Here is a 14,781-nt window from a genome sequence, read left to right as displayed (position 1 = left end):
CTAGTAGGAGTGTATGAGATTTCCAAATACTTGTTATCACGTGCCCTCTATTGGATAAAATACACGAAGGAAACGAATATGTAATTTGATGTATTGTGGAATATTATGTGATCCTTGAACTATCTTTCCAAATATTTATATTGTTGCATGCTTTCACTAGCATAACGTTGGGAAATAATTGAACACTTGGTTTGGTTTAATGGCACCACTCTCTCCACTGTTTTGCATTTGATAAGAGTTTCCATTACTCCTTGGGTTTAGATTACTACACTTAGGCACCATCTAGCAAAACATCTAAAGAGATTTGGGAACTCCTTGAAGGATCTTCATGAAACGTTTGACAAGAGCCAAGCCTTCTTTTTGAAGAATGTGCTGTTTCTATCCTGATGGATGAGGATCGAGGACATCTATGACCATATCTCGACAATTGTCTTGTTGGATGGAATCTGAGAGAGCTGATCATCAGCCACGAATAATTTGAGAAGCATCACTGGCTCTATTTTTCAAATCCCATGAATCCTGATTAGTACCAGTTTTAGTCGGACACCTAGAGCAATCTGATCGGTATTCAGATATTCAAAAATTGCTATGCTTTGCTGCTTTTGAGTGCCATAATTTCGACCATTGAATTGCTCTCGAGTAGAATATTGGTCAATGATGCCATAGCACGCTTTTCAATGAAAAAGTGTGAAAATTTGTGAAGGCACGTTCTTCGAGGGAAAAAAATTAAAGATCTAAAAAATTTAAAGGGTGACCTAGAAGATATCGAAAAATCCAAAAAGGATATGTTGTTGGTCTGGATTGGCTGGCTCAAAAATTGAGGCACAAAAATCGAGGCACCCAGATAAATTGGACGACAACCCAGTTGAGCTTTCGAAAAACCCAACAAGAATTAGGAATCAAAAAAATTTTCGAGGTCAAAAACTAGGGTTTGGAGCAAAAAAACAAGTTGGTGGCCATGGAGGTTGAATATGTAGAAAAATAGCGGATTTGGGCAGAAATGGGTTGCATAACCGAACCAGAGGTCGACAGATTCAGATCTCTCAAAATGGAAACCCTAGTCAGATTATAGAGAGAGTTGGAAGCAAATATGCATGTAAATAATTTCGAAAATAAAAGGCATTTAATTTCAACCAAGAAATCATAATTTTTTTTCAAAAAAAATTTAGAGTATTGGCTCTGATACCATATTACGAAATAATTGGAAAATATTTGCTTGTTATTAATAGTGATCAAGAGATCAATTTATACAAGAGATTGAACGATGTTTCCTTAAGAAACAATCGTAAAGAATAGAAACATTCTATTCTAGAAACAATAAACTAGATATTAGAAACATTCTAATATTTACAAAAGATTATAATAGATAACCATTAGATACTAAATAGAGATAATAGAAACCATAGTTGGAAAACTTGCCAAAGCCAAAATCTCGACAAGCCCCCCAAAAGTTTATTTGGGAAAAACTTTGCCATTTAAAAAAAAACTCGAGAAAACTTGGGAACCTAAAAAAACTGCTAAAATTTAATTCAAAATACATTTTTTTGCAAATTTCAACGAGAAGATGCATCTAATGAGTTAATTATAGAAAACACAAAAGAAACAAGCAGGAGTTTATATATATATAAATGCATAGTGGGTACAAGATCGCATTCTCTTGTGGAATGCTGATGGCGGGAAGCATAATAGTAAATAGTCTGTGTCAAACTAGAAGTAAAAACATCATTATGATCACATCTTCCTCTTCCTAGCTCTACTAGCATATTGTAATTCTCTATTTTACATAATATATATAGGCTTTTTGCCTTTTGTTTTTAACAAAAAAAAATATTAAAAAAAAAAAAAAGAGTTTCTGAAAAGCTCGCCGATTTTTTCTCTATCCAAGTCGCGATTAAATCTGGGAAAAACTCGCCAGTCCCAAAAACTCGGCGATTAGTAGAAACTTGCCAATTATTCGACGATTATGCCAACTATGATAGAAACTATCTATTATCGTAATACAACATGTTTAAGAACGGCCTTAGTAGAAAAAGAGTCAATTTTTTAGATAGTCACTCTTTACCTAGACAATGGCAGAGAATTTTTTTCCTTTGGATTGACGTCCATTGTCATTTCGGTTGCAAGCTTGTTGAAGATGAATCAGCAATGTTGCAGTAGGTTCTCATTGAGGACCAGACTGCAAATATCTTCAGCAAGTCTCTCAGTCTACAAAAGGATGTCAAGTTTAGGGGTCAACTTAGTGTAGTTGATAGAATGACCATTAAGGTAGGTTGCTATTTTTAGTGTTTCGTAGTTGCTTTATTGATGGTCATTTTTGTAGGTATCTTTACGCTTCTTGTATTAGAAGTCAGAGTTTCTATATTTAGCCTTCATTGATGCTTTAATTAACCGTTTCTAAATCATGTTGTAATTGCCTTTATATATGCTTGTAATTCATTCAATTAAGTATGCAATTAGTTTTTCACAAGTGAGTCGCAGAAAACTTCCACCTAGAGTATGCTACAAGATTCAAAAACCATAATGCATCTTTTCAACAGCAGAACTCAGCGCTTTCTGAAAAACATTTTCATTCCATTCAATCTTTCAGAACGAATCACACATTACCTTCTCTTCTTTATACTACTGATAATAATAAAAGAAACATCTCCATTACTCAAATTGCCTAGTCGGAAATAATCACTAATGGTGCCTGTCACTAGTCTCGACCCTTTCCCTCTTGACATGCATGAATTTTTTCCAACATGGCTTAAGGATTTTTAATTTTCTAAATATGAAGGAAGGCATGAAAACTCTTAAAAACACCAAACTACAATTTTCTTTCAGTTTTATTTCTAAGTGAACTCATGCTAAATTCAAAAACACCACCCAGAAATAGCACTGAAAAATAATGGAAGGAATTAACGGCTGAAAGAGTATCTTCCATTTTACTTCAGAATTTCCTTGAATGCAAAAGTGTTATATGAATCTGAAGCTGTCGGACCTATAAGGAATGAAATTAATGTAATCATTCCCAAATAGAAACACTAAGCATTTATGAGTACATGTAATATATATGGAAGGGATACACCAAAAATGTAAAGAACCGTACTGGCTACTGACTTGAATGTTGAAGCACAATTAATTGTCTTTGCAATTTTTAACAATTTAATAATGTATTTTGCTTCTCTCTTTGGAATATTAAAACACAACTTCAAGATACTTGAAATGATAATATAGAAATCAGATAAACCCCCCTTAACCTTTATTTTGTTTGTTACCTGAAAATCACAAATCAGAGTTACATAATATAAAGGCTGCACCTGAATTGCAATTAAGTCTGTCAATCCCTTGAAAACTTCAGCTACTCCTTTGTTTACAATGATCCCTCAATGTCAAACCCGACCACAACTGCTAGACGTCCTTGGGTGGCTCACGGCAATACATAGGTGGAAAACGGCACCACAGGGAAGCAGTAATACAGATGTAGGCTTCCAATTCCTTTGGCACGACTGCAGGCTCAAGATGCCAGCTCAATTGAATGCCTTGCGGTTTCTTGTTAGCCGTATCAATTCAAACACGGGCTGTGGACAAGACTGGCATGCTAACAATGAAGACGCCCAACTTTATTTCGTTTTCAACCCTGGCCTCTGGAATTAACGAATAGCAGACTCCCAAATATTAAATTCGATCTTCAATATAGGCTCACAACAAAAAACGTATATCTCAACACCTCTAGAATAAATCAGAAGTAATTTCTCCAAGCCACAGTTAGACAGTAAGAAGACTCAGCAAATTGTTTATAACGACACAATTTGCAGTGAAATTACTAGACAATCTCCCAGACATAGGAAACGCAGATAGGATATTTAGATACATCAGCGGTGACTTCAAACATTACAAATTTTAGAGACCCTTATACTTCAGCAAGGGCTCACAATTCAGATTCAAGAAAAAGCCAGAAAGGCAGAGAATCAAATATATAATCAAGCGTGTCTTTTCCAATGAAATGAGCTCTCATTTATAAGCTTTTGTTGGCAAAAGTTTCCATAAAACTCCACCTAAGAAAACGTGGAAGTTTCCCAAAATAACTCAACACTAGAAACTTTCCAACTTGCTTTTTAGAAATATCTCTTAAAGTCATTATTATAATAATATAAACATTATTATAATAATGCAACCCAATGAATAATAAATAAATAAGAGCTCATGCAATTATTAACCTGATCAACCGCAGGTGACGACCAACTGCCAAGCCACCCACTACACTGCAAAGAATAGCAACAATTGAAAATAGACTTACTAAAAATAGTAAATCCATAACTGAGACCCCCAAAACGCCTTGTCAGCTCACGAGGGTTGCTATGGTGAACTAACTTGGCCAACTGTAGGAACCTACTAAAAAGGGGGACATTACAGTCCTCCCTCCCTAAGATTGCTTGTCCCCAAGCAATCTTGTTGCAAAATGAACACACAATCCACCTAAATCCTAAAGGTAGAACTGTGTACCATCCCTACTATGTGCAAACAACTCTTGTAGCACCAACACCCAAATAATGAACATCAACATCAAAATCATCTGAAAACTGACCCGAGGTGTTGATCTAGGCAACAACACATCGGAACTCAACGCAACTGAAATACCAACTCTGTCCATGCTTGAGTTCGCATCAAACTGATAATTACACCCAACTGCACTGTAATGATGGTAACAACCATAGGTACTTGAATCACTAACTCCAACTCCAACCTTTGCCAAAATGTCCTAGTTGTGTAGATACTGCAAGGGGTCTAACTTGCAGTTGTCAATCCCATCTGCAAAAGATGGTGCTAACCCATCCCATAATGGATGGTATGAAACTGGAGCCAACCCACACCGACGTAAAATTAAGTCCTTTACCTATGGGTCAAAAGAAAAATGATGAGCACTCTTTAAAATGTAATGCCGATAAAAACTCCCAATCTCTGTGAAGGGCTCATCATCAGCACACTGGGAATCAGAAGATGGCTCCACTCTCTGACTTCGAATTATTGGTCGGGCAGGATCCTACGCAACCCTCTCAGCAAACCCAACCTCAAAATCCCTGTGGGGAAGCATAGCAGATAGAGTCTCTACAATCTTTCCCAACAACCTTTGAATAGCATTAGAGCCTCGGATGAGAGTACCCTCAGACACTCTGTATGAATCCTCCCTCACATCCGAACTCTCCAATGGATACTCCATGAAGGACTTTGTGCAGTGGAAATTATATGTGGAAGCATCCACCTGCTCCCCTGCGACCCACAGCTGATCCCTCTGAAAATGTGGCATTGCCAACTGTCCAATGATATCAGTTGTATGAGATGAAGGAATAGATTCGCTTCTAGCAGAAGGAAGCAAATCATCACGAGAGCCCGACTCCCCTGATATTCTCATCTCATTCATACCTACTGCACCCATATCCTGGACAGATGTGTCGGTCACATTATCACGTCCATCATCCCCAACCGTAGAAGCGAACTCACCACCAACCACAATATGCAACTGAGCTGGTTCTGGGGCTGGTGTGGTCTGAACATGCTCCAACTCCATGGTCACCTCATCCAATCGTGACTGTGACTCTTGAAGAGCCCACTGAGTATACTAAAGAGAGTCCACAGTCACCTCAAGCTCTTGGGTGAGCTCCACCACCTCCTCTTTCTCTAACAATGTCTCATAACAGGTGCTATCCCACTCTAGAAGGTAATCTCGGTCAGCAACCAGTTGCGAGTAATTATGCTTCAAGATCCTAACAGCCTCTCGAAGTGCATGAACCTTTGCCAAAGAAAGAGTACTATTACTGTGCTCATCAGACATAGGAGCACCCCAACTAGATGTAGCTAGCATTTGACGGACAACATCATAATGCCCAAGAGCTGAAGAAATGTCACTATCGCTCACCTTCAGCTGACTGGTCACATGATGCCTCTGTAACCTTTGACTCCTATGCAATCTCTCTATCTCACTAATTGCATTATGATAGGAAACTGCATCAAAACTGCTCCCCACAAGATCATTCATACGTGTGCCATCATCCTCATAGAACTCCACATCCAAGATACAACTACTAGGTACCTCAACCAACTCCTCATCCAAGGAAGCCCTTGCAATATCAATTTCCTCGCATGTCTTAGCTTCCACCTCAATCGTAAGATCATGTAAACATCGATCCTGGGACTCATCAAAAACCTCCTCAGAGTCATCAACCAATATCTGATAAGGGATATCATACCCGGTGTAGCTTATAGTATCGTCAGATTTGTCCATACCATCAACATCCACATCTCCCGATTTCGTTGTGACACCTATATCACCAACATCATAGTTGGGTGACTCCATATGTGCCTCGGTCCCACCTAAGGAAGCAACTGCCTCCTGTATCGGAGCAACACTATAGTAGCTGACATATAAGTCGTCAATGATAACTCCCTCCTCTGGTGAGTTTGAAAAGTCAGTGACAATTACGTCACCAACTGCCTCTGAACTAACCATAACAACTACTTTGGGAGCCTCAACTTGCTGAAGATCAGTGGTGCTATCCATCATGGGCACATCCACATGTCCCAGTGAAACGAGTCCATCATCAACATTGTGGATAGGACTAGCAGGTGTCGTACTAAATATAGGTACATCAGCATCATGGACACCTGTTGGGGAAAACTCAAGTTTCCTTCCTCGCAACCTCGACGTGGGCCTTCTAAAGGCAGAAACCATATACCTTGCTGCCCTCTCAACTACCACTAGATCCGACAAGCTCTTTGCCAACCTTTGTTGATGAAGCTTAAGTTTCTCCATACTCTCTTACAAGGCATTCATTTTTTCGCTAACTTCCTCATTACTCCACTGTCTTCTAGAATTGCCAGTCCTATGTCTGTCCATAGCTGGAGAAATTAAAGTGCTGGTTAGATCTGAAAATCTTCAAAGTCAACACCAAACAAAATAAAAATTGAGCCCAATTCCTGCAGGCTGGCGGGAAATGGCTTTGATAGCACTATAAAGAACTGTACTGGCTATCGACTTGAATGTTGAAGCACAATTAATTGTCTTTGCAATTTTTAACAATTTAATAATGTATTTTGCTTCTCTCTTTGGAATATTAAAACACAACTTCAAGATACTTGAAATGATAATATAGAAATCAGAGAAACTCCCCTTAACCTTTATTTTGTTTGTTACCTGAAAATCACAAATCAAAATGACATAACATAAAGGCTGCACCTGAATTGCAATTAAGTCTGTCAATCCCTTGAAAACTTCAGCTACTCCTTTGTTCACTATGATCCCTCAATGTCAAACCCGACCACAACTGCTAGACGTCCTTGGGTGGCTCACGACAATACATAGGTGGAAAACGGCACCACAGGGAAGCAGTAATACAGACGTAGTAGTAGGCTCCCAATTCCTTTGGCACGATTACAAACTCAAGACGCCAACTCAATTGAACGCCTCACGGTTTCTTGTTAGCCGTATCAATTCAAACATGAGCTGTGGACAATATTGGTGTGCTAACAATGAAGACGCCCAACCTTATCAGCTATAACCACCTTTGTTTTCAACCCTAGCCGCTGGAATTAATGAATAGCAGACTCCCAAATATTAAATTCGATCTTCAATACATGCTAACTGCAAAAAACGTATATCTCCACACCTACAGAATAAGTCAGAAGTAATTTCTCCAAGCCACAGTTAGACAGTAAGGAGACTCAACAAATTGTTTATAACAACACAATTTGCAATGAAATTACCAAACAATCTCCCAGGCACAGGAAACACAGATAGGAGGTTTAGATAGTGAAATCACTATACATCAGCAGTGACTTCAAACATTACAAACTTCAGAGACCCTTATACTTCAGCAAGGGCTCAAAATTCAGATTTAGGAAAAACCCACAAAGTCACAAAATCAAATATATAATCAAGCATGTCTTTCCCAATGAAATGAGCTCTCATTTATAAGCTTTCGTTGGCAAAACTTTCTATAAAACTCCACTTCAGAAAACATGGAAGTTTCCCAAAAGAACTCAACACTAGAAACTTTCCAACTCGTTTTTTAGAAATACCTCTTAAAGTCATTATTATAATAATATAAACATTATTATAATAATGCAACTCAATGAATAATAAATAAATAAGAGCTCATGCAATTATTAACCTGATCAACCACATGTGACGACCAACTGCCAAGCCACCCACTACACTGCCAAGAATAGCAACTACTAAAAATAGACTTACTAAAAATAGTAAATCCATAACTGAGACCCCCAAAACACCCTGTTTGCTCACGAGGGTCGCTATGGTGAACTAACTTGGCCAACTGCAGGAACTTGCTAAAAATAGGGACATTACAAAAAACTATCATATCATAAATAAAAATGATTCCCATGTTGAATTCAAATGATGACATAAAAAAATTTGACTTGGACACAAGTCAGCAGATGAAGTAGACAAGTAGGCAGCTTAAGCAGACATCCAAACAGCTCAAGTAGACAACTAAGAAGCTCAAGCACACAATTAACTAGCTTAATTAGACTACCAAGTAGCTCAACCAAACAACCAAACTAGCTGAAGCAAGTAACCAAGCAGCTCAACCCAACGAGGCAGCTCGTTCGAAATCTATATTACTTTGATTAATCCTCTGAGATTAATACAGCCTTGATCATCAGCCTTTGCCATCAATGACAACATATTCAACACAGAACACGTAATGGAATTATTGCACAACTTGGGTGGAAGTTTGCTGCAATCCTTAAGTCCAGGACTTGAGTACTAACCAAAACAACTTTGCTAAAAGAGGTCATGCCATAAGACAAGTGACCCAGTGTTAGCTGGTATAGAAAAGGCGTTTGCAGAATTTTTTTAACAAATAAGTTTAAAAGGAGCCATTCCAGACATTCAAAATGTAGGGCCAGACTATTGAGGTGAAGAAATTAGAAAACTATTATAGGCTGTACGGCATGCCATTGCATGCTATTCGCAGAATAGGATAGTTGGAGTTACAATTAGTGAAATTATGCATGTTATAGGATAATGAGCTTGCTTGTTATTTTCCAAACTATGATATGATGCTTAGTTGGAGGGACCAGTTGGAAAATGATGTGGATTGGCAATTTCTCATCTACTTGGCTTTATTTGTGTTGACCCATGTATGATGGTTGTTCCTTTGGTGATAGTAATAAGTGATCAAAGATATTAGTAGATAACTATGCTTCAAAAATTGAGTACTATTCAATGAGACTCTTAGCTTCTCACGACCCTTGATAATTTTCTATTTAAATATGCCTTTTCATTCCAAATGGATGACTTGTCAAAAACCATTAGTATAGTTGAGAAAGGAAAAAATATGCAAACATCCATAGGAATTGAGCTAATTGAAAAGATGTTGGTCTGATTTTCATGTTTAGGTGATTTTGCGTATTCTAATGATTAGTGGTTTGTTTGTTTAGGAGATTTCTCTTTGACTCCCTTGTTTGTGAGAGTGTAGGTTTGTTGCATGAAATGCTTCGAACAACCAAGGAGACAAATTCGAAGTCAATTTGGAAGGTAATGCTTATATTGTTTCATTGATGTTGTTACTATGTCATTGAAGGGATTGTTGATTTTTTAATAGCAATTTTTCTTACATTAAATTTTTGCTTATTTTTGTGCCTAATACTTTGCGAACAAATATTCAATCCAAGACATTAATAGACTTTTTACCCTGTTGTTTTTTCAAAAGATTTCTGCAGTTTGTATTCCATTTGTTTAGTGAAGAAAATGGTTTTCAGTGCATAACAATTTTTTTGCATTCAAGTTTTGCAAAGGCAAGCATACATCTAATATACTCTTGGTTGGAAAAAAAAGGAAACTATTAACTAAGGCGTAAAGCTTTGTTTTTGGAAATTTTGGCAAATGTTTGCTCATTTAATTTTAAAGATTGACATGTATGCTAGATTTTGATTGAAAAGTATACACTGGTTAAACCAAAAGCTAGCAATTGCACGCATCTACTTCAAGGACGATGGGAAATTCATACCAACTATGAAGGACACCCTAAATGATTATACATTTATGTGTGCTATATTACTGTTAAACCTTCTCTGATACTATTAGAACTAATTTTCTTGAGAATAATCTATTTGTCATAAGCTAACGAATCACGACAAACATGTTAGTGATAATGGGCTTATTATACATCTAACTGCACTAGCCAAAATAAAATGAAACACATTATATTTTTTGAAAGTAATTGAACTATATTGATGGTTTCTTGAAGATAAATATACACGGGCAATGGGCCGCATGAAATGTTTAAAGGATACAATTTTCATCTCCAGAACTCAAAAATTGTCAAAAAATACCACATCCATGGGGACACATTCCTAGGGGTTTTGATGATCTTGCAGATTTGAAGGATATATCACCTTTTTTCGGGACCAGATATCCTGCTCTATTTGGTGCATAATATTAAAAAAGGCAACTTTGTAAGGAGAAAAATGCTAAAAACTGTAAATACCTAAAATGTGGAAATTTGTGACATTGTAAATGTATCACACTGTATAGCTTGGCTTGAATATTAACTTTGATGTGTTGAGTTGCCCATGTTTCAGCCAGAACATCCCTTTTTAAATACAGTTTTAGTTCAACAAATGTAAAATGCTTTTGATTTTTTTTTTAGTGTGTAAAGTTATTATAAAAGCTAATTCTAATTTTATCGATAATATCTGTAGGTGCTTATCATGGACAAAGTGACAACCAAAGTTATGTCTTATTCTTGCAAAATGGCTGATATCACTGATGAGGGCATTTCATGTAAGATAACATTTCTAAAAACTCTTGCTCTAAAATTTTCAGATTTTCTTATAAAATATAGGTTTCTATTATCTTGTTAATATCATTTCCTATTTGTATCCTGTCGTATTTATTAATTTTGTCTCTCACCATTTAAGACTTACTTTAGGAAAGTTGCTTGCTAGTTTGAGTGGTTTCTATCTTGCTAACTGGCAATGATTTATATAAGCATGATGAATCCCTCTACTGGAAATTGATGATGTTTGAAATTTATGGATCAGCATGCTTGATATTTTGTTTCTGAATTAGTGGCTATTGTGAGCTTATATATACTGTATACATATAACATCCATATATATTTCATTCATGTTAATTGTCTTATTCTAGCTAGCAAGTGTATTTATGCATTTAATGTTATGGGCTTCATTACTCATGCATTTATCAATGACTGCAGTGATATTTTTAATGAGCAATCTTTTTTAGCTGTAAACAACTTAAATTACGCAGAGACATTAAGTTCCAGTCTGTGATAATGTGCTTGAAGGCTTCTGGATCCTTAGCTGTGTATATCTATTTGATTCAAAATGATATATACAGTTAATAATCCAGAAGCCCTCAAGCACAACATAAACTAGTGTAAACAAATTGTCTTCCTATATTCATAAGAAACTTACCTGTGGCAGATGCCATAAATCATATACATATCGTACAAGCCAGGTGTTCTGATTTTGATGTAAAATGCATGGTATATTACTCATAGCTTGTGATGTAAATCCTGACTTTTAAAATGGTTAGTCTGTATTTTTGGAAGGAGTAGTTGACAGAAGACAGCTCTCCAAGGTTAGCATTTACCAATGTTTGCTAACATCTATTGTTGAATTGCATATGGTGATAAATGAGGGGTACACACGCACAATCTTTCCTATCTAATCACTCTGTGTAGTTATATTCTAGACAGGGTACAACTTTCAATCCGGTGGAAGTTATTTGTTTACTTGTTTTCACTCTCTTAATTGTGTTTAAGCTCTTCCATTGGGATATTAGAAAAATCCAAGTCATTATTCCAACCTTAAAATGATGCTAGAAAAAGTAATGCATTAACAGTGTTCTGATATAGCTCATTTATTGAGAAATTCAAATTGTTATAATGTTGTCCAGATTTTTGTGTCAAATGTGAGGTAGCCTCACCATTAAACACTTTAGTCAAAGCACAACATTCAGTAGGTGGTAATGAAGAGTCCTATCTGTAATTTCTTTCTGTTTTCCCTTCCACTATAGCTTTGTGATGGTTTTTCCCGATTTCTCATTGTTTTTGATTAACTTTGTATTTTTCAACAGTGGTGGAGGATGTGAGCAAGCGAAGGCAACCTTTACCTGCAATGGAGGCTGTCTACTTTATTCAACCATCAAAGGAGAAGTAACTCATATAACTTTAGCCTCTCGAGGTGTTCATGAGGAATTTAAACATTATCCTCTTTACCTTTTGAGTGGAAAATTTAATGTTCTCTATCTTTTTGGGCTGAGAAAAAGACGGAAGTCTCAATCTCATATGTTTCTCGGTTGTCTCTAGTTTTTAAAATCATATCGGTTTTAGCAAATTTGAAGCTTTTGCACAGAAATCAGTCCATGAGCTTTTCGGGAAATTTTTACCATTTGGAATGCTTGGTGAGCTTCTTTAATGGGGCTCACTTTTTTTTTTGAAAAAAAGCTAGTATGCTTTTGAATTTTGAATTTCAGGTATAGACAGAAGAAATGATTCTTGTTTTTTGATGCAGAATTAAATTTTTTTTTTTGTCCAAGTTAAAAAGAGCAATATGCCCCACTTGATCAACTTCTTTGCTCTCGCATTGCTTTTTGTTTTCATATTTTATAAGTTCTGTGTGTCAACTATAGCGGAAAGTTGTACGGACATGGGTATGGATAGAGATACAGATATGGTCATTGTTGAAGTTCCCCAATATAGATATGGCTGGATATGACATTCATTAAAACCCCGTACACATTTTTAACATAATTTTCTAAGTTATTAGAGGAGATTTTCATTACTTCGAAAGCGATTAGACACAAGATTGTTACAGACATAATTATAAGTTGATTTAATAGTTTACAATATGCATGAAAGAGTAAAGTTGCATTGGAGGATAACCCAAACAATTGGGTCACTAAAACAGAAACACATTTCATTTGTCTTCCTCATTTCGTGTTAAGTTTTGTTTGGCCGAAAAAAAGTAAAATTGCAAGATAGAAGTTTTTTTCAACTAAGGTCATATATCAAATTTAAAAGAAAATCAGATTATACAGTATCCTGAAAGGTTGGAAAAGCAAGGTTTTTTTTGGCATGTGTGGATACAATATTCGATGTGCATGGGGATAGCAAGATGAGGTGTACTCAGCTACCCTACTTTAGTGTTTATGAATATTTTAATAAACATCTATTTGTTGATTTGTTTGCAATTGTCTACTCTTCCTTTATATTGACAAAATCTGCTTTTATTGTTGAAAGTGCATTTGCATCTTAACTTTTGTCTAACTCATTTGTTTAATCTTGAGTTGCCTTCTAAATAAATACCATTTTCTTTCTTTTTACATTTGGTTTTTTAAATTTCTTGTTAGATAGATATGTCTCTCCCTGGCCTTTTTTTAAAATATTGTATTTTTGTTTGACAAAGGTTTTGCAATTGTTCTTTTTATCTCCAGAATGTCAGAACTAATGATGTTTCCACTGCCTATTTTGTCTTTCTCAAACTCAATGTAATAGAGTTCTACTCCGTCTATATCTTTAGGTTGTTATTTTTAGAAATTTTACTTCGATTCTGTTAGATGTATATCATAAAAAAATCAAATCAGTTTGTGTTTTCATGACAGACATCTTTGTTGATTTTAGCTTGCTTTTACACTTGAGTTTGACTGGCTAATGAGCACTTCACCGACTTTCGCAATTTATCACTAAAGGCTGTCATACTAAAATGATCTGTCTGAAATGAGATGCCATAATATATGAAGGATATTTAACAATTTTAGTATAATCCATCATAGGAAGGCCACTGTTTATGTGGTAGTAGCTTTATGTTTAATTGTGTAAACAAGATATATTTTAATATTATAAGTCTTAGCTTAAAGCCTCTGAAACAGCTTCATGTGTTAACCATACCGAGAGAGATTGAATAAGTTAGTTTGTCAGCAGGGACATCTTACTTTCCAAGAATTGGAAATGAATTAATGTGAATAGAATGGAGAGGGAGTGAGAAATATACATATAAAGTTTAAAGTCCCTCATGCACACATACTATTTATTTGTTAAAATATAGCCGTAAATATGATCATGGTTCATCGGTGTAGAGATGAAATGAAATATAATTGTTTTTCCCAAAAATCACTTTCCGAGTACGTAAAACTCGCAAGCCAAATTACCAGGCAAGAGATTTGCCCAATAACTCGTCTACAATATTTTGTAAAACTTGCAGTGGTTTTTCCTTGTACAACTTGTGAGCCTGTATGAAACCCTATGGATTTTCCCTAATAAATCCATTTTTTCACCTTTTAGAGTAATTCTATCAAACACTTTTTGTGCATCCTTAGGAAATGGGTTTACTTTGATAATTTGGTATACTTAGACTTTTTAAACTTTTTTCCCTTGGGTAGATACTCAACTGGATAGCAGATGACTGGTGATTTGTGAGGAGTTGTTGTTTCATTATTTCAGTTTAAGAATATATTTTCTTTCATCAAATTAAAGGGGAATGCATATAATTTTTTGAAAGGAGATGGCATTTGATATTAATGCATGAGTGCTGAATATTTTCAACTGAAAAAACTAGAAACAAATGAAATTACAACTTACAGATTAATGGCTGGACCCATTTGTTGCCAAACTTTGAAAATTGGTAAAATTTGAACATCTTACAGGGATTTCAAATTTGCTGGGAATAATTTTCTGAGTTTGAACAGCTGCACGACAAGCCTTTGGATCCTTAATGGTCCCAGCAATCTTCAACACATAAACTGACTTTGTACACAAT

General features: G+C 35.8%; 1 protein-coding gene across 1 annotated transcript in view; it reads left to right on the top strand.

Annotated features, from left to right (window-relative positions):
- The window catches only part of LOC149550611 (SNARE-interacting protein KEULE-like), a 242,278-nt gene that overhangs the window by 31,116 nt on the left and 196,381 nt on the right, over positions 1–14,781 (top strand). Inside the window, exons 3-5 of the mRNA XM_089793601.1 lie at positions 9,477–9,535; positions 10,702–10,783; positions 12,101–12,179. Of these exons, the coding sequence (XP_089649727.1) occupies positions 9,477–9,535; positions 10,702–10,783; positions 12,101–12,179 (220 nt within the window). The remainder of the gene's footprint in view (positions 1–9,476; positions 9,536–10,701; positions 10,784–12,100; positions 12,180–14,781) is intronic.

Source organism: Cupressus sempervirens, chromosome 7 (assembly GCF_028749045.1).
Source record: "Cupressus sempervirens isolate cs-2001-9-10 chromosome 7, ASM2874904v1, whole genome shotgun sequence".
Classification (NCBI taxonomy): domain Eukaryota; kingdom Viridiplantae; phylum Streptophyta; class Pinopsida; order Cupressales; family Cupressaceae; genus Cupressus; species Cupressus sempervirens.
This window is presented reverse-complemented; position numbering and strand designations above follow the sequence as displayed.